Source organism: Notothenia coriiceps, unplaced genomic scaffold (genome assembly GCF_000735185.1).
Source record: "Notothenia coriiceps isolate Sejong01 unplaced genomic scaffold, NC01 NC01_scaffold00029967, whole genome shotgun sequence".
NCBI lineage: Eukaryota > Metazoa > Chordata > Actinopteri > Perciformes > Nototheniidae > Notothenia > Notothenia coriiceps.
The window spans coordinates 233,738-252,185 of record NW_011362668.1 but is presented as its reverse complement, the minus strand read 5'-3'; the positions used below and the strand labels follow the sequence as shown (position 1 = coordinate 252,185).

The window sequence follows — 18,448 nt, the reverse complement described above, 5'->3', positions numbered from 1 at the left end:
TACCAACAGGACAGATGTCTCGCTGTAGCACAGTATGATGGTACAAATGTTTCTCAAGAGCTCTGAGATAAGGCTCTCTGCAGCACTGGGACACTTACACACACTTTAAGAAGACCAGAGCAAAGACAAGAAAGCTCAAGTAAAAGGCTAATCATGAGCCCATACAGACTTCACTTACATCATTATGTGTGTCCAAACCTTATATGATACAGATGAGCACATGCCAGAGGAACTGCCGCTTCTATTGCCCCCGGGACAAATGTGTTTAAAATGAAAAACTCTCCATTCAAACTCATCAACACGCATAATTACAATAATGCACTTAATAACAGTTTGAATCGTTGCTGTACATAACGCTGAGAAAAAAGTGAAAATTACAAAGGTACTTAATAAAAAAGATACTAGTAGCAATATTATTCCAATATTGTGAAGATCGTATTACCTATACAGTCCTAATGCATACATGAATTACAAATGACCAAGTGCCCACACCTGAACAAAAACTAACGACGGTAAAATGACGAACAGGAGGCCTTGAGACGACCATTTCTACACAAGGTAGAACAATAAGTCGTAACTGTACAAAGAACTTGCTTTTGGGGAGTGATACATTTCCAAAGTCCACCTTAAATAGCTGCACTGGCGTTAAATCAGCACAAAAACTGTGTCCTCCATTCTCAATAATGTTTAGACCCTGCGACTTTCTGCCATGAATTGTCCTGAATTTGCTTACAGTACGAAAACCCATTTGGACAACAGCAAAAAGGCAATGATGGAAAAAAAAGTCCTTCAGTGACATGCTTGTTTACCGTTATGGTCTCACAAATAGCCTACCAGAGAAATAACTTAATTTGATTATAGAACTGTCATGCTGTCGGTCTTCACAAGCTCAAATAGCAAGCACTGTACAGCATAGTTAATCATTTACAAGGCTAAATATCTCAATCAATACAGCTAAATCCAAAATGCACATTTCGATCACAGTTTCCAGATTCCTTGTCTTAATCAGGTCATCATCCGCACTCATGTTATTCTCACATCTCATCTGAGCCACCTCGTGTGCTGCCTATTGTAGAAAAAGGAGCACGTTGGCCTCAAAAAGCTCCAAATGTAGAATTTAGGGAACTAAACACATCTTAACATTATCAATGGTGAATTTCCAAAAATGAGTGAAAATTGGCACGCCTATAACTACACCAAACACATCCCATTCATTTCACTCAGGAATGGCACATAAAACTATTGAATTCTTCCTAAATAATACTCATCAACACTCTTAAAGTGCCACAATCCACTCAAATAATCCTCAGTTATTACTGGATGTTTGTGTATTTCTCCCAGAGATGAATAAAAACCAGTGCTAAGATAATGTAAAAAAAACACCTTTACATTCTGCTGTGGATGGAGAAAGCTATAGAGGCCACAATCACACAGAAAAAAGCCAGAGGAGTGAAAAATAAGAGGACGAAAAATAGAAACACAGACAGAAGAACGGGCGCGGGGGGTGTCTTACGCTTTTCTACAGAGAATCCGCTTCTGTCTACAACACAATACAGCAGGAAGAGACGACTCTATTGTCAAAATAAAAGCAAAAAACATACTCTGTGTGTATTTTCACTGTACATATGTACACAGCACGAACAAACCGAGGGGCAGGAGGAGCAGGGTGGGGTCAGGGGCTTATGGGCTATAACTGGTGATACTATATGGGTTACCTATAGTGGAGAGAAAGTGCCTAAGCCTACAGAAAGTATTAAAATCACTGCCCCCTCGCATGCTTTCCTCTCAGATCAGACTTGGGTTCTTCTCGTGTCTTCAGTAGGAGGAGGTTGTAATAAACAGGGTTGTCTCATGCATACAGTGTTGGAGTTTCTACAGTGATTCACGTGCGTCAGAATGATCCAGAGGTGCAGAGTGATACGATGACCTGCTCCTGGCTCCACTGCTCCTTTTAGAGAGGAGCTCAAAACACGGGGAAGGGGCGTTGAAGTGACGAGAGGGGATGTAAAGAGGTTGTGTGAGGTGTAAGGTAAGGTTGGGGGTCGGGGTGGGGGGGGTTCCAGCCCCATAAATGAGGCCTGAGCAGACAGGAACAGCTCAGTCTGAGCTCCAGCTGATCTGGAGTGGATGTGGAGCTGGTTTCTCCGCCGGCAATCCGCATGGTCACCCGCTGAATGACGCCGTGTGGCAAGAAAAGCCTCGGAGATGCTTGTACACACTCACTCACACACACCTTTGCCTATTTCCACTCCAGTGGGGGGCTTTCTCTCCATTTCTCTTAAATCGTTTAGAGTCAATTTTGTTTTGTTTTTGTGTTTTTCATTCATAGAAAAGGAGACACAAGTGTAATTCCTTAAGATCTTTTGCAGAGCGGGTAAGAAGGCGGTTATATCGATGTCTCCCACAGCTGAGGAGATAAAGGGGAAAGCACAGGAAAGAGAGAGGGATGGGGAAGACAGAAAGAAAGAAGACATTAACATGTGTTCACCAATAGTCTTATTTGAGCATTTCATGATATAATGTAACAAATACCATGAGTTAATCTGAGAGGGATGTGTTTCCTGTCTTTAAATGATGTAATGTGTAATGATTGACACTTGCCCTGGCACTCTGCCTGTTGGCTTTCCTCTTGTCATCGGGGAGGGGGGGCATGGGGTAAGGGTATCTCCTGCTGGATGCAATAGATCCTGTAGAGGAAGTGGGAGACTTGGCAGGGGACAGCGTCCTGAGGAAAAGAGGAAGTGGCATTATTAATAAAGTGCCTCTTATGTTCTGGTTGCTTTAGGATTAAGTTGGCCAAAGACACAGATGGATACATGAGGCGAGATTCAGGAGCTAATGTTAGATCTGTGGCTTTGGGCAACATCCTCCTTCAGATGCTCTAGTTTTCACCTTCTTTTGGAGAGAGCTTGGTCTTAAAAGCTTTCACTGCTGCTCCCCAAAAGCACAGACACAGACGGATCATGTCATCTTTTAAAAACATAGCTCAGCTTTTAGGGGCAACCTCTGTTCACAGTTCATGGTTCCCAGCAGCGGTGTGGGCATAGTCCTAGTTTCCTGTAACTCACATGCTTCACCCTGCCACAGCATTACAGACACACATCATGCCAGGATTTGGAGAAATTCACCTTAAGATACTTCTATTGAACCAGCGTGTATTTGTAAAAATGTAGGATCAGTGTTTAAATGAGGAATGCTGGGAGCAGTGAGTATGATGAGGGGACTGGGACGACAGACCAGGCCGGTGCTGGGTGAGAAACAGAGAGTCAGGGGGGAGCTCCTGTCCAGTGAACCTGCCCCATGTGGTGCCTGTGACTTCTCTTGATTCAACAGAGATTTTTCTCCCAAGCAGCTGCTATTTTTTGTTGTTGTTGCTTTGAGCTGATTTAAGTTCTGAAAAAAAATCAGTTGGATCAGTCTGAAAATGTGTGTTTCGCTTTACTTCAAGAATCAGAGCTCCCTGATGTAAAATGTCTTCAATCCTATGGACTGTTTCTGTCCTTCATTAAATGTGAAAGCAGGCAGAAGGGTTTGCTCCTGGACAAGGTCTATTACGGTGCTGATTGATTGTGTTACTTTAGCTGAAACTCTACAGTGCCAGGGCCAGAGTATCCTTCTTGTTTTCAAGGAAATGTTGTGGCTTGATTACAACGTTTCCTTGAAAACAACAAGGGCTATAGAAAGCTATAGACCTCTGACACGATCAGAGTGGCGGAGTATAGTTTGTCACAGCAGCTCAGTGAAGACCTCAACACGGACCAAAAAATGTTTGGCTCTGGAGCGACATCACACTGAACTTGAAGCACGTGGAGCGCACGTGAGGTCACTGGGAGTGCACGTGAGGTCACCACACAGACACTTACTGACAGAACAACACACAACATGCAGCAAGGGACTGAGTGGGAGAAGGGAATACGGAGAAATTAAAAATAATGAATGACTTTGATTATAATTGTTTCTCTTGCACAGGCAGTCAGAGCCATTTTCTTTTCTGCAGAATGATTTGCTGAAAATAAAAATCTGCAAGGTAAAGTGCAGCTGATCAAAAAAGAAGGAATGTCTTCACTCAAACTAAAAGGAAAGTGAAAAAAATAAGTTTAATACCCAACTACCCCTTTTAGGAACAGCAAGTCGAACATGCCTGCTTCAATCTTTGAGATTTTACTTGAAAACGTCCAGATTCGACCAATAGTAATTGTTCATTTTTTTGACCAAGCCACAAATCAAACCAAAAGTGAGGGTCTTAAGACAAGCATGAGGTGTAAGGGGCATATTGTGAAGTTATACCTAAGGTAAGGTCCTTGAGTGTTTTTATTCACATCTTCTACCCATTTAGTTACATCATAAAACTCTTTGCAGCGAGGGGTTAAATACCTGTGGAAGGGGGAGCGGGTGGGGGGGTTGATGGTCACAACACAAGGAGGGGGAGAAGAGAGAAAAGGAAGAAAGGGAATATAATTGAAAAGGACAGAAAATAAGCAAGTGTGGAGGGCAGGAGAGAGGAAGAGGACATATTTAAGAAAGCAGAGCAGAGCAAAGATATCCTGAACAAACACCAAGATGCAGTTGAGAAAATGGTGAGAAGATGGCGGACAGACCTGTGTGTGGTTTCTGATGGAAACGGCACCATGGAAATCACAAACAACTGTGTGGTGTGTCACAGGCTCAGTTGCATATTGGTTACATTTCATTCCAAGCAGTTCGCAGTCAGTCTCATGCTGGCCAATGAGAACAGAAGCACTAACGCAGCAGGCTGGGAAGCAGCCAATGCATAACGTTCATCCACAGTCAACAGGCATAATGCAAACACTCGTTTAAGGTGAGTAAAGATTTAGAGGGGTGGTACAGCCTCACAAGAGCAACGAGTTTACACTGCTAGAGACGATCTTACAATCCTTTGACTAGCCTTCAGCGCTCAATGCAACATAATCGATACCTCTGTTTGAGGAACATTTGAAGGGAAGCATAAAGAGTTGTAATCTTTTTGCAGCCACAATACAACTTACCTACTGATAAGGACAGTAAGATTGGAAATGTTCTTATTGTCAACAAATCTAATGACATGTATTACATTGATCCTACTCATTTTTAGACCTTCATGGTTAAATACACCTATGGATGAACACAGACACTGTTTCATTCCTGTCAAGACTGTAAGTACTCTCGAGCGTACCAAACCTGTATTTCTATATCTATTTTATATACTTAAATATTTTTAAATATTTAAAAATAACTACGCTATTTGCTCCCGTTTGACAAACATTTGCATAAACCACAGTACACAGCTGTTTTGTACGGAGCCCTTTAAGTCATATAAGGTGATTTTTTTTATCTGATACATACATTTATCAACCCACCTTTTGGGATTAGTTGTTTCCATCGAGATAATTTAGCCTCCTTTTGTTCACAAATTTAAATGATTGATGATTTACATTTTAGTAGGAACCGGTGGGACAAGGTATTTAGAATTTGTTCAAAGACTGACGACGATATATTTTTGGGGATTTTTGTAAATGTTATTTATAGATATAGTACTTTAACCAGAGCTTATCGTTTTTTGTACATCCTGTGTACAATGTTAAAAAACCTCACAAAATGCCGGGACTTACTCTGTGGAGTTGGAGCGAGCACGGAACTTCTTTCCTTTCAGTTTCTTACGATTCCCACTCAGATTTCCTGAAAAGAAACAAAACATTAACACACTCTTTAAATACAAGTATCTACAATTACCTGCAACATGTTTCACTGGGGGCGATGTTTATTGCAGGAGAGAACAATTAGAACCCTGAGAAGGGCTGTGATGTGTTTGTTCCCTATAGTATTAGTTGTATAGAAACTAAGTTCCCTCAAATGATGAAGACTTTATTCACACATTTTCTCTTTTTGAGGCCCCCATATGATGTTAGCTATTCATATTAGTTTAGATTAGTAAACTTTATCAATCCCTAATGAAAAAACGAATTTACCGCCAACTCATCTCATACAGACACAAACAATATATGCATTATATACACAATACGACAAATAAAAAAACCCATAAAGAGCAATTTTCCTGCTCAAAATGGCTACATCCAAAGCCCACATCTAAAAGTGTTCATTTAAAAATCTGAATACTAAATACCAAAACAAAAGTGCAGCAGAGGTTAAGGGTTTTCTCTCCCTGAAGGAACTATATGAGTGGGGATGTGTGCGTTACCTTGCCATGAGTTGCTTCTCGGTCGCCCATTTTCACAGATGTCAGAGATGTGTTTGGCATCTGGGATTCTCTCGCTCCACGAGTGTGATAGGCCATTAGATCTACACACACACACACACACACACACACACACACACACACACACACACACACACACACAGCGGGGAATATTATCAGATCATCATCGTCCTTATAAGCTGCAACAAATCGCGTAACGCTTGTGCTCTGGTTGCATTAGTGGAGAAGACGGACAAGCTGAATATGAAGACAACATCTAAGCAGATGGCAACATTATGAGCCGGGAAACTATATCATGGCAGCTGAAAGTGACATGATATGAGAAATGTAGTAGCAAGATTTGTTCTGCTTGACTCTCCATTAGCAAAATGTGCATCATTTTGAAAACATTTGGATTCAAAGTCAAAATGTGCGCAGAATGAGACACATTATGAAAGCCATGATAGTAACAAAGCATGATATAAAAACACCAGTGTCCCAACACACACACACATTGCCAGCAAATGAATGAGTGATGATGAGATGGCACACCTGAAGCCAAACACTGAGATGTTCTGAGAAATGGATGGGATGGAGGGAGTGAAGGACAGGGAGCAAATCTGACGGCAGGCTGACCTCTTCTTGGAGCTGCAGCCGGAGTTAGTGCTGACCCCCGGAGGCATGTCACTGTAAAATGAGTCTGCATCCCCAGGCTTTGTTACATAGTCACCTGGGGGCATTTGCCTGGAAATACAGAAGAAAGCTTTTAGATATGAAATCCCAGAAGTAATCACCCTTCACACTGTAGTTATTTTTTATAAATCTGTGATGATCAACAAATACAAATAAAATAATGTTTGTTCTTGCTTTGAGCGGTATTTTTTGATATCCTCCAACTTGCCATATAATAAATGTTTCTAGTAGTATGTGCCACGACTGGATTAGTATAATGAATATACATTTAATTGTATTAACCATAAGACAAAAAATGTAAACCACTGTTGGAGACAAAAATAACATTAGCTTTTTTTGTGTATAAAAAATACATTATTTACAGGACACTTGTTCTCAAAACTTGTAATTGTCATGTATGTTAGACTCAAATGCAGCACATTAAAAAAAAAAGTTAAAATGAGCAAACCGGCAGAATCTTCGGTGAACTTCAGATTCTTCATAGCGTCTCTGCTTGTAGCTCCTGTGAAGAGTAGGGATAATTCTCAGTCAAAAAACAATAGAATATATTTGGTTAAATGGTTAAATTGCATACTATATAGCAGTTTCTCCCAGTCTTATTGACTCAGGACCCCTCAATACAAAGCCATTTCCGTTGTCCATGTCCATTGTTGCTAGCTTTGTTTAATGATTATTGGAAGCCCTTAAGGTTTAAGTTTATTTATTTATTTAATCGTTTATTTGGCAGGGACAATGCACAGTAATGAACACTTAAAACATTCAATTGTATCAAGAGCAACAGTGCCAGATTTAGCTTAGAGCTCATTTCCATCCGCAGTCCCTCACATAAAACATTTAAGAAAATTACATGATATGCAAAAAGTGCAAAATAGCAAGAGCAGCACACACGAGCATTTACCACATATTCCATAAGTAAAAAAAAGAAAAGAAGATATAACAAACATAATCTTGTGTAGCAGAATTCTGCTTTTTCTCCTTCCTTTCTTGTTAATGATATACCAAGTTATAACCTATAATTCTCCCTGTGATGCCTATTTGGGGTCCTGATCAACAGTTTGGGATCCATAAAGCATCACTAGTGCAGGCTGAGGGACTCACTTGTAACCCCAGGCTGTAGCAGCCAGGATGAGGGCGAGGAAGAGGATGGAGCCGGCGATGGCCCCGATGATGATGTTGGCACTGGTGTAACCTAAGACAGTGGGAGAGAGGACAGTGGGGAGGAGGAGGTGTGTTAATTGGATGTGTGTCTCTTGCTTCCTGAATAGTGGGGGCACAAGGGGGTACATGAACCACAAACCACTGCAGCAGAACACAAAAACACAGTACACTTAGCAGGAGAAGTGTCAAAGGAGAACAGGGGGGACAAACCGAGAACAACCAAACTGCTGTCAGACTTTAGCACTACTCTGAGAGGAACCTACAGTAGGTTCCCATTCAGGACAACATTACAAACTGCTTGTTTTTAACTGAATGAAGGTTAGAATTAGTGGACGAAGGTGAAGCTGAAGGTGGGGTGAGAGAGGAAGAGGACCAGGAAATGACATCAAAGACAGGACAAATACAATGAAAAGGAACTCAAATCTGACCTCAAGTCACTCCGTCAAAGACATCAGCCTGTCGACAAAGAATGAGTGTGAAAAGGATGACAAAAAAAAAAGAATGACATGCATGGTTCAGTGAATACAAATGCAGCTGGTTTTAATGAGCAGACATGAAACCCAGCACAGAGGCTAAAAAAAAAAAAAAAAAGAAAAGCTTCAAATTAATATTTGTGAATGGGATTTTAAGTGAGTGAAAGGTGGCTAGAAAGAGTTGATGTGTAGAAAGTAGAGAAGAATGAAAGAAAGGTGCAGATAATGTGAGCTGAAAACAGGTTAGGAGAGAGGCATCGAATAGTGTAGAGGGTTAACATCTCTCACCAGAATCTGGGGCGGTGGGTCCGACCACTGGATAGCTGAGAGGAGACGTGGAGTTACAGTCCTCCCCCGCCCAGCCCAGGTTACACACACACTTCAGTTCACTGCTGCACACCTACAGTAACAGAGAATATTCAAAAACCTGCATTCTGAACTCCCACAGTACATGTTGTGCTAAATAGCAGGCACTAGCACGATATATGTTTTGGAAAGACTGTTGTGTGACATGTTTTGATAAAATAATTATTAACAAAGTGTGTATGCTTATAATGCAAAAATATTCATGAACAAAAGGATACACCTGATCAGAGAAAGGTGCTGTGACACCAAAATAAGTGTGCAATTAAAAATGTGCCCCACATCCTGCCCATAAATAACAAATGTGCTGACATGGTATTCAAAAGGCCGAGTGTAGTTTATGGTTTCAGGGAGTAATGCTGATGTTTTGAAATGTGTAACCTGTATATTTATTAAGTAATATTATTGTTAGCAAGCTCATTCAAGCAAATAAGACATTACATTATATAAAGGTTGTTTCTCAACTTTATGTCAGAATCTGTTGTTGAATTGATCCTATTGCATTCTTATAAAAAAGAAACACTGACCTAAATAACCATATTAACTATTTGGAGCTTCTTTACGCTAAATAAAAAACTAACTATCCGACTTACACACAACAATCTGGGGCTTGAGCTGAGCGGCTGAAATAGTCGCACAGTTGTTTGTTATGATATGTTTGTTCCCCTTGTGTATGTGTGTGTTTGTGTGTTCACCCCGTGTCCGGAGCAGACCATCTTGTCAGTGGACCCGGGACAGGTGCTGAAGTTGAACTGTTGGATCTGGATACATTTGTGATTGAAGCAGATGTGGTCGGTCCCACAGGCCGTCCCGTCCTCGACGTATCCCAGGTCAGTGTCTCCGTCGATCACCACGTGAGCCCCGCTGAACAACAAACATGAGTCACTCACAAAGCATTTAACGTGATAAAACCCAGCAAAGTACAAATATTTCCTTCCAATCTTAAAAGTAGTTGACTAGTAAAAGTTGCCTTTCAGCGGTACCTTCTCGTTTCAACAGCTAGAAATACAGAATGAGGGAACCAAACTACTCCAGAGAAAAACTTACTGACTTTGTATATTTCAGGATGTATTTCAATGATGTGTACCTGCAGTCAAGAGAAGCACTGTGCCGGGCCACTGAGAAGGAGGTGAGTCCTCCCTGCATCTCTCCAAGTCGCGGGGAGGGGGAGATGTTGGAGCACAGCAGATACCCACAATGAACATCCCTGAAACACAAAGATGCAACCAAACATTATGGAGAGCGAAAATAGGACGTTAACAGAAGTGCACAGGGTTCGGTCACAGAAGGTCTCGCTCACTGTTTGTTACACTGGATCCAGGTGTCCTTGTCCTTCCCACAGTTTCCCTTCTCTGTCCCCTCGATGTTCAGCTTCTCGTAACAGAACTTATCGGCCGCTGTTGCCTCTGGGGGAGACACACACAGTGAGCATTAACATCTATGGCTTTAGGAGTTTATCTCATGGTCTTTGCAGATTTGTCAATACCAAATAAATGTGCACAAAGGAATATCACACGTACTCTCTCCCCAGATGTACTTGCACTGTCTGTCTTTGGTTTTGCATCTTCCATTGAAGCAGCGACCCTGGAGAGAGAAATATAGTGTCAAACCTTGAGTCACAGTTTACATTTAGTGAGTTTACCCATACTATAACAATCAATACTTCAAGATTATGGGATTTTCTCTTCTTCTTTTAAGTTTGTTTTTAGCTGTATCCTCAAGCCATATAGATACAGCAACAATCACCTGTGCAGAAGTAAAGACTTCTTAAAAGTAAGGTATCTGAATATCTCACCTGGTCCTTTTCACACGTGTAGCCATCCATCTTGTGCACATTAGCTGGACACTGGAAGAGAGCAAAGAACAATGTGATTAACTGTAAGAGTCTTGCACATCCTGTGATTTTCTGAAGATGAGGTTTATAGCTGCAGCTGCAGGAAACTCTGCAAGGGAGGCTCACCTGGCTGGAGTTGCCTGTGCAGTTTTCTGGGATGTCACAGTCGTTCACTGCATCTCTGCACACGACTCCCGCGAGCTCCATCTGAAGGTCAAACAGAATGTGAGTGTTTGTAATTGGGCTTTGTGTCAGAGGAACAGGAGCTCAATCAGGAAATGTCAACCATCTGCACCAACTCTCTCTTTCCTCTTGACATCTCAAAGTACCATTAGTCCAACTTTGACAATGCTGTGTAGCAATTAACAAATATTATTTAGCAGACAGCCTAGACTCAACATATTTTACCATCTCTACTGTAACTGTAAGGATGTGTTCTTTGTTAGCCATGTTTAAAACAGAGATGTTCAAAATGAGAGTAAATCCAAGTGGAATTGGATTTAAAGACATAAAAGGCATAATCCTTAGGGGTGGTATCATGAATAGTTTTCTCTGTTTAACCAAATACAATCCAGTAGAGATTGAAAGTGTGTCCTGTACTTTACCTGGCAGCTGTCGCAGCAGAGTCCGTTGCTGCACTTGGAGCCTTGGGTCAGGGTGCACTTGTCACAGCAGGCCTCCCCCTCTATGGCACACTCCTAAAAGACAAGCACACAAACAGAAACTGATCTTAGTTGTCGTCATTAGATTTGAGTTATTTAACACATAATGACCTCTAAATCATTTAAACAGACATCTCTCTGGACATACTCTGGTATTATCAGTGTGTATGCAGTGCATGCATATGACTTTATTTCATTGCTTTTAAATGACCTCTTATTAGTGTGACACAGCAGGTTTTGTTGTTGGTTAATAAACCCACTACTGTCAATTATGATGATTATCAAGCTATCCCTTTAGGGCACTACATCTCTTTATTAGCATGAGGGAGTCTTCAGTGATTTAACTTACCGCCGGGCTGCCACAGTCACACTCCTCTCCCGGCTCCACAAAGCCATTTCCACAAATAGGAGGGTCCAGCAGCTGAGGGGGGAAAGTATCATTTGTATTTAAAATGATAAGAAGCAGAGGTGCACATAGTACTCAGACATTTTTTTTTTGTGCAGAAGTACTCTTTTACAAGTTGTATCCAGCGGTCAAACTTAACTGAAGTACAAAAGCTCTAGCACAACCCACCAGTATAGTCCCAAAGGTAAAAAGACTCATTCTGCATTTACCTATTTCAGATATAGAACATATTTTTGTATTATTACTAGATACAAATTAAGCAGTATGTGTTCATCACTTAAATGTTGCAGCTGAATAAAGAGGAGTGTAGTTTGTGAATTTCACCAAGGGATCTACACAAGTTTATGTGATGAATGTATAATAACATATAATACATTATTTGTTTATTATGTTTTGTATTGATAATCTGAATCTTCATGGTGCAACTAAAGTTAGCAAATACATGTGCAGTAAAACAATAAAATGTCCTCTGAGGCGTAGTGAATGTAAATAGCATTACATGGAAATACTTAGTAAGTAAAACTTAAAATTATACTTAATTACAGTACTTAGTTACATTCCAACACTGCTAAGAAGACACATGTATGTTTATGAGTGAATGTGTGAGTGTGACGTACCTTCAGAGGTTTGTTGAACAGGCAGGCTCCTCCACCGCTGTTCAAAAAGTTATAGTACTCCTCCACGTTGCAGTCGGAGAACCTCTTGGGCAGGTAGAATCTGTTCAACACAACCGCAGCACATTATGCAGTTACCGTGGAAACACTACAGACTGCATCTTTACATAATACCGGGAGAGAGGGGGGCTTGTTCCCCACAAACAAATTACAGGAAAAAACACTTAGAAAAAAAGATATTGTTTTGACATGTAATACCTCACATTTAATGTCAGTGCAACAGACATAGCAGTTTGTCATATTTAATTAAGTTTGTGTTTCTTACACTGTACCATGAATATTTCAGGATTTACCCGTGTTGACCATACTCACAGTTCAGAGAAGATCCTTATTACAACATGGAGGTATACAGTAGAGCTAAGATTGTGAAGTTCATATGGACATATATATATAGGACGTGAATAAGGTCTAAGTTGCATTTATGAACTTGTCCTGCATGAAGAATGTGGTCGATGATTCACAAAATCAGTTATTGCATTATCATGTGACACTGAAATGATCACCTCAGTATTCAACAGATTCTCACTAGTCTTCTGAGAAATCAAGCTCTTAACTCTGAAATGCTCTGAGTGATTGCTTCTATTCACTTTGAGTACAAATATCATATCCTGCTGGATGATACACTCACTTGAAGCACAATCAACATCTGAAGTAAATCTATTCCAATCAGATGTCCTGCATTCATCGACTCAAACCTGAGCAGCACTTAAATGTCATCTTCTGCTGCGCCATTGGTCACTTAAAGCTCATTACGCTGCTGACACATGTTTAACTAGAGAGCTTCTGGTAGTGTGGCTCATCAGGAGACAATGCAATAACAGACAGACTCAGAGAGAGGTCGTCATTGTTTGATCTGAGATGGGGCTAAATGAAGCCACCGGCAGTGATTATGGTGGTATTAAAAACCAGTAATGACAACTTGATGACAGATGAAGCACACTACAATATTTCAGGTTGATTAAATCAACTGATACGGTTTTAAGCTGTCCCAACTATAACAGAGATTTATATCTTTGATTTAGAAATTTGCTTTAGTGCGTTTTCTGTCAAAACCTTGTAGTGTTGATCCGCTTTAAACAGTAATAATGAGTGAAATGAAGAACATGCTGGAATGATTTACTGATCAATGATACACCCGGAGAAATACAAATGTTAGCTTGTGGACTAATATTATTATTCATATTTTTCATTTCACACCTTATAGGAAAGTATGAATATATGAATAAATAAGGATATAGGAGATTAAAACACAGTTTCTAATGTATTATTTGCACATATCCAGAAAAGGATTCACTAACATCCTCTATCCTTCTTCTAAGTGACTTCCTCAATAATTCCTTCTTTTTTTTTCATGGCAAAATCTATTTAGTCACAAGAAGATAAGAGAAAGTAAACAAACAATATATAGAAAACTATTTTAAATCCTCACTTGACCGTTATTTATGTCGACGCACGCACACGCGCGAACACACACACACACACGCGAACACACACACACACACACACACACACACACACACACACACACACACACACACACACACACACACACACACACACACACACAGACAGACACAGAAGCTAGACCCTGTGAGAAATGTGAGAACAGTTAGTAGTAGTAAGTTAAGTTGATCAGACATGCAGGTGCTGAGGGATAAAAAGAAAGTTCCGTCAATGGACATGACTGAGGTCATTGAATACAAGCGTCTGAAATACCATTGACTTAGATTATGTGGGCCAGGTCCACTCACAGGTGTTTGGCTGATAGGAGCTCAGAGCCACCTGTCCTCTGTCAAGACATTACAGCAGGTTTATTATTGCAACCCAATCTAGCAGAACATGGACAGGGAGTGTTAGGGGAGTGCACTGTCGTTTCAGGGAAATGAGGTAGTAAAATATTGGCTTAAGATGAGAATGACATTGCAGACTGTATCAATCGGTTAGAAATGGACAAAAGGAACTGATGAGAAGTCCTGGCTTTCAAAGGGCGGGAGGGAGGAAGTGCCTCTCAATAATTAATAGAAAATAATCTTGGCAGAATACACATAAATTACATGTAAAATTGTACAAAATTAGTATGAAAAATACAGTCAGATTATAATCAAAGGACATCAGACTGTATTTGTTCATGTAATTTGAATAAAGAAAGAGAAGGTGGGGCCACAGCGGCTGCAGCGCTGTTGGATGAGATGGGAAAGGTTGTGATGAGGGACAACCACTCCGAGGCACAGCACAGGCAACGTTTTAGCCAAGCTTCTGCTCACCTGCTGTCCCATTCGGGATAGAGGGGGAACGCAAGAAGTATTTAAGAAGAGGGGTATATATACACATACACATACACACAACGCTTAGGCTTTTACAGACACACACACACACACACACACACACACACACACACACACACACACACACACACACACACACACACACACACACACACACACACACACACACACACACACACACACACACACACACACTCTAATACAGCGTCCCACCCTTGTTGCTGCAGAGTGATAACTTAATGTACTTGGACAGAGTTTGTGGATAAAGTGAGACACAAACACATCTACACCGGCATTCGTCCGTGCTTTGGCATCCACACACACACACACACACACACACACACACACACACACACACACACACACACACACACACACTCTCAAACACANTGAGACACACACACACACACACACACACACACACACACACACACACACACCAGTGTGAGGAACGAAAAGGCAACGGCATTAAAGAAAAGTCTTTGTGTGTGTGTGTGTGTGTGTGTGTGTGTGTGTGTGTGTGTGTGTGTGTGTGTCTCACAGCGACGCTCCTCTCTCCGTTCATCACACAGCTGCAGGGCCACCACCCTCTCACAGTCTTCTGCTCGAACAGAGACACCAGCTTCCCCCCCGCCTGCTGAAGAAGCTGAAGGTCACATTTCTCCGGAGATTTGGCCGGGCGCAGCATGTGGTTCAGGTCCAAAACCAGGTGACCTGCAGGGAAACATTCACAGAACGTTTAGAGAACATTTACAGAACATTTACAGGACGTTAAGACAGAGCTACAGGAGGCTATCTGTAACATCAATACTGTTCCATATAAGGAACTCCTTCATTTGAAGTGGTCGGCAACAGAATATAATTATTCGGTTAAATGCTGCTGTACAGAAGCACGTTGTCCATAAACTACATGTCCCACAATGCATCTTATTTTGTGACATGCGCACTGAAGAGACTTGCAATTATTTGCCCTAGACTTCTGCTTTCAGACGTAGGCTAGTTCATTATGAAGTTATTACCCTATCCGATAATAATCCAATTCAGAGGGAATAATGTAATATAATGCATCATTTTATATATTATATATTTATATATGTACATTTATATAGTTACAACCGGCCCTTTGAGTGCAGCCATAATGCTAATGTGCATTGTGAAAAGGTTAGTACATCTTTCACAAATTCGAAATAATCTATGTTATTTAAGTAATGTCATTCATTTCTGAAGAAAGGGAATGGTAAAAGGCTTGTTCGGGATAATAGGCTAGATTTACCAAACTACTAGCCTACCGAAAGACAGTTTGAGGTACTTTTACTTTACATGAGTATTTTTACTTTCTGCTACTTTCTTCTTCGACTGCCCTACAATTCAGGGGCAAATCTCGTATGTTTTACTTAATATTCAAGGGATAACTGTGATGATTAGATAGATACACACTCATACCACAAGGTGTCGCTACAGAGTCGTGATCTATGGTTAAATCCAGATGTAAGGTAAAATACCTGAAAAAAGATTATTATTAATAAAGATGGCTGAGAGTTTAGCACGGAGCACGAGTCAGTTCATTAATAGACCAACAAACAAAACATTAACTTTACTTTCAGTTTTGCTATCTAGATATGAATATTGATGCGTTCTGGATACAAACCATGACCTGTGAAAAATGGGACATCTTCTGAAAATAAGATATAAGTACATTCAAAAACTGTTAATGCAACTTCGATAATCCCATAACCCTGCAGATTAACTGTCATGTCTTTGAACATTTGTTTTCAGTATTTTTTTTTAACTGTTTTTGAAACAGCGCAAAATACTGTATATTTTCTGCCAAGCAAGCAAAAACACAATTAAATGTGTGAACCAGATTTGAAAATAAAAAATAACCCATTTGACAATCCCAGAAATTGGACATACATTTATTTTCATTTTAAAATATGAACCAAAAATAATCAAGACATTCAGACAACAAAAAAATACATCCACAACACAAGTCTAAAGTGTGTAATTATGCAGAGTTAACAGATAATCTGTGGGAGTTATTTGCAGATTTGGTTATATCATTCAGTACAGTTTAGAGCCTCACAAACTTTTTGATAATGTAAAAATCTGAAATACACTTCACACATAGCTTAATCCTTATTTTTTTTAATGTAATTGCTTAAACTCAAAATAAAGGATCATTGTCAGAATTCCACGTTTTGCGTGCATCTGGCCTGAGACGTCCTCTTCCCCAGAGGCAGGGTAGTTTGTGATTGACTCTCATCACCGCAACACTCATACATGAGTCAGGTTTACGGATGACCTCACACCAGTCTGGATAGTCCACAGGTTGAGGTCCGCTGTAGGGTAAGATCACAGTAACAGTAGATTTATTCTACATCCAAATAAGTGAAATACTTCTTGGGGAGGATTGTGAATTTAGAAAGAAACTCACTGGTCACAGCATCCTACTCCAAAAGGCTCCATGCAGACACACTGGTAACAGTCACTGGTTATCCAGCTCTCTCCTATCCCGTACATCTGTCCCATGTGTTCACAGCTAGCTAATAATATAAAAAGAAAAAGAACAAATCAGTGTTCATTTCAAACCTTTATTTATCCAGGTGAATCCCTTGAGATCAATTGATCTGTTTTTCAAGGGAGACCTGCTGTTGATTACATATAAAGAATACATACTTTGTGAAATGTACTCTAATGTAAACATCCTGCATTCAAATATTTTTAAGTACATGCGAATACAGAGGAGTGGTCATTACGCATAATCCTCGCTTTTATCTAATTATATATATAATATTATACTTTTATCATTCGTGATGCATTACCCAGCATTTCATGGTTTCAGCAGGTGTATACGTTTTATATTCGGATGATATGATTTGAAAAATTCAAAATGTTTAGCATTTACAAATTATAACCAAAATGTTTAGCAGGGTATAAAGTACACAAATCTAAATATATTGAACAGTTATAAAATAGCATAAATGTAGTGCAAATAACGCATATACATAATTTAATTACTTTGTTCCACTGGTCAAGTAGAAATATTACACTGTTGGAAACAATATGTCCGGACACATTTATGTGAACATCCTGCACCTTTGGTATTGAAGAAGCACTCTCCACTGTTATACACAGAGGAACATGGCACACCGGCACTCAGGAACAACAGTAAAGCCAAAAACACTCCTCCTGCTGCGAGGGCCATTTCTGAAAAGAAGCAGCGCACAGGTACACATAGAGAAACAGCAGAACATACTCAGCACATGAAAGAATTTCCAGATGTTTTGCCTTACCTCTTGCAAAGTTTGCTCTTTTACTATAAAAACCTCCTCTTGTTGTCTGGATTTTCCTCTTGCTGTCATTCACTCTGTTGTTATTTTTCGTCTGTCTCATCTGCGTCTCCTCCTCAGCGCCAGTGAACTGATGCTCTCGTTGCCCGTGGGCTCAGATATTTATACTGAACCAGCTCATCTTTATCTCTAGTTTCTTCTCTGCCATTAGTCCCCCCTCCACGCTCATTACTTACCTTCGATATCTGCACGCACACATACAGTATGCAGACTAGGGCTGCAACAAACGACTAATTTGATAATCGATTAATCTATCGATTAATGAAACGATTAATCGATTATTCGGAACGTTAAGGTTTTAACTGTACTACTACTTATATCAATACTGCTTATCGATCCGGTCCTTTTAACGATAGT

The 18,448-nt window shown here is 40.3% G+C and overlaps 1 protein-coding gene across 1 annotated transcript; it reads right to left on the bottom strand.

Moving 5' to 3' along the window:
* Positions 1-416: 416 nt before the first annotated feature.
* Positions 417-17,270, bottom strand: adam22 (ADAM metallopeptidase domain 22). The gene is made up of 20 exons (XM_010787048.1): positions 17,176-17,270; positions 17,022-17,080; positions 15,337-15,455; positions 12,400-12,522; positions 11,726-11,797; positions 11,320-11,412; positions 10,841-10,921; positions 10,676-10,726; positions 10,401-10,464; positions 10,181-10,286; positions 9,968-10,087; positions 9,576-9,744; positions 8,806-8,917; positions 7,985-8,075; positions 7,335-7,388; positions 6,746-6,937; positions 6,197-6,297; positions 5,610-5,676; positions 2,602-2,725; positions 417-2,407 (listed from the first exon to the last, which is right to left on the bottom strand). Exons 1-20 carry the CDS (start codon positions 17,268-17,270, stop codon positions 2,387-2,389), a joined length of 1,914 nt encoding a protein of 637 aa, XP_010785350.1. The 3' UTR covers positions 417-2,386.
* Positions 17,271-18,448: the final 1,178 nt, after the last annotated feature.

Excerpts from the sequence above, each read along its gene's own strand:
- adam22 (XM_010787048.1), bottom strand. The coding sequence starts at position 17,270 with ATGGGACAGATGTACGGGATAGGAGAGAGCTGGATAACCAGTGACTGT. Across the intron at positions 10,287-10,400 it reads CAAGTACATCTGGGGAGAGA|AGGCAACAGCGGCCGATAAG; the intron begins GTACGTGTGATA and ends TGTCTCCCCCAG. Across the intron at positions 10,088-10,180 it reads TGGATCCAGTGTAACAAACA|GGATGTTCATTGTGGGTATC; the intron begins GTGAGCGAGACC and ends TTTGTGTTTCAG.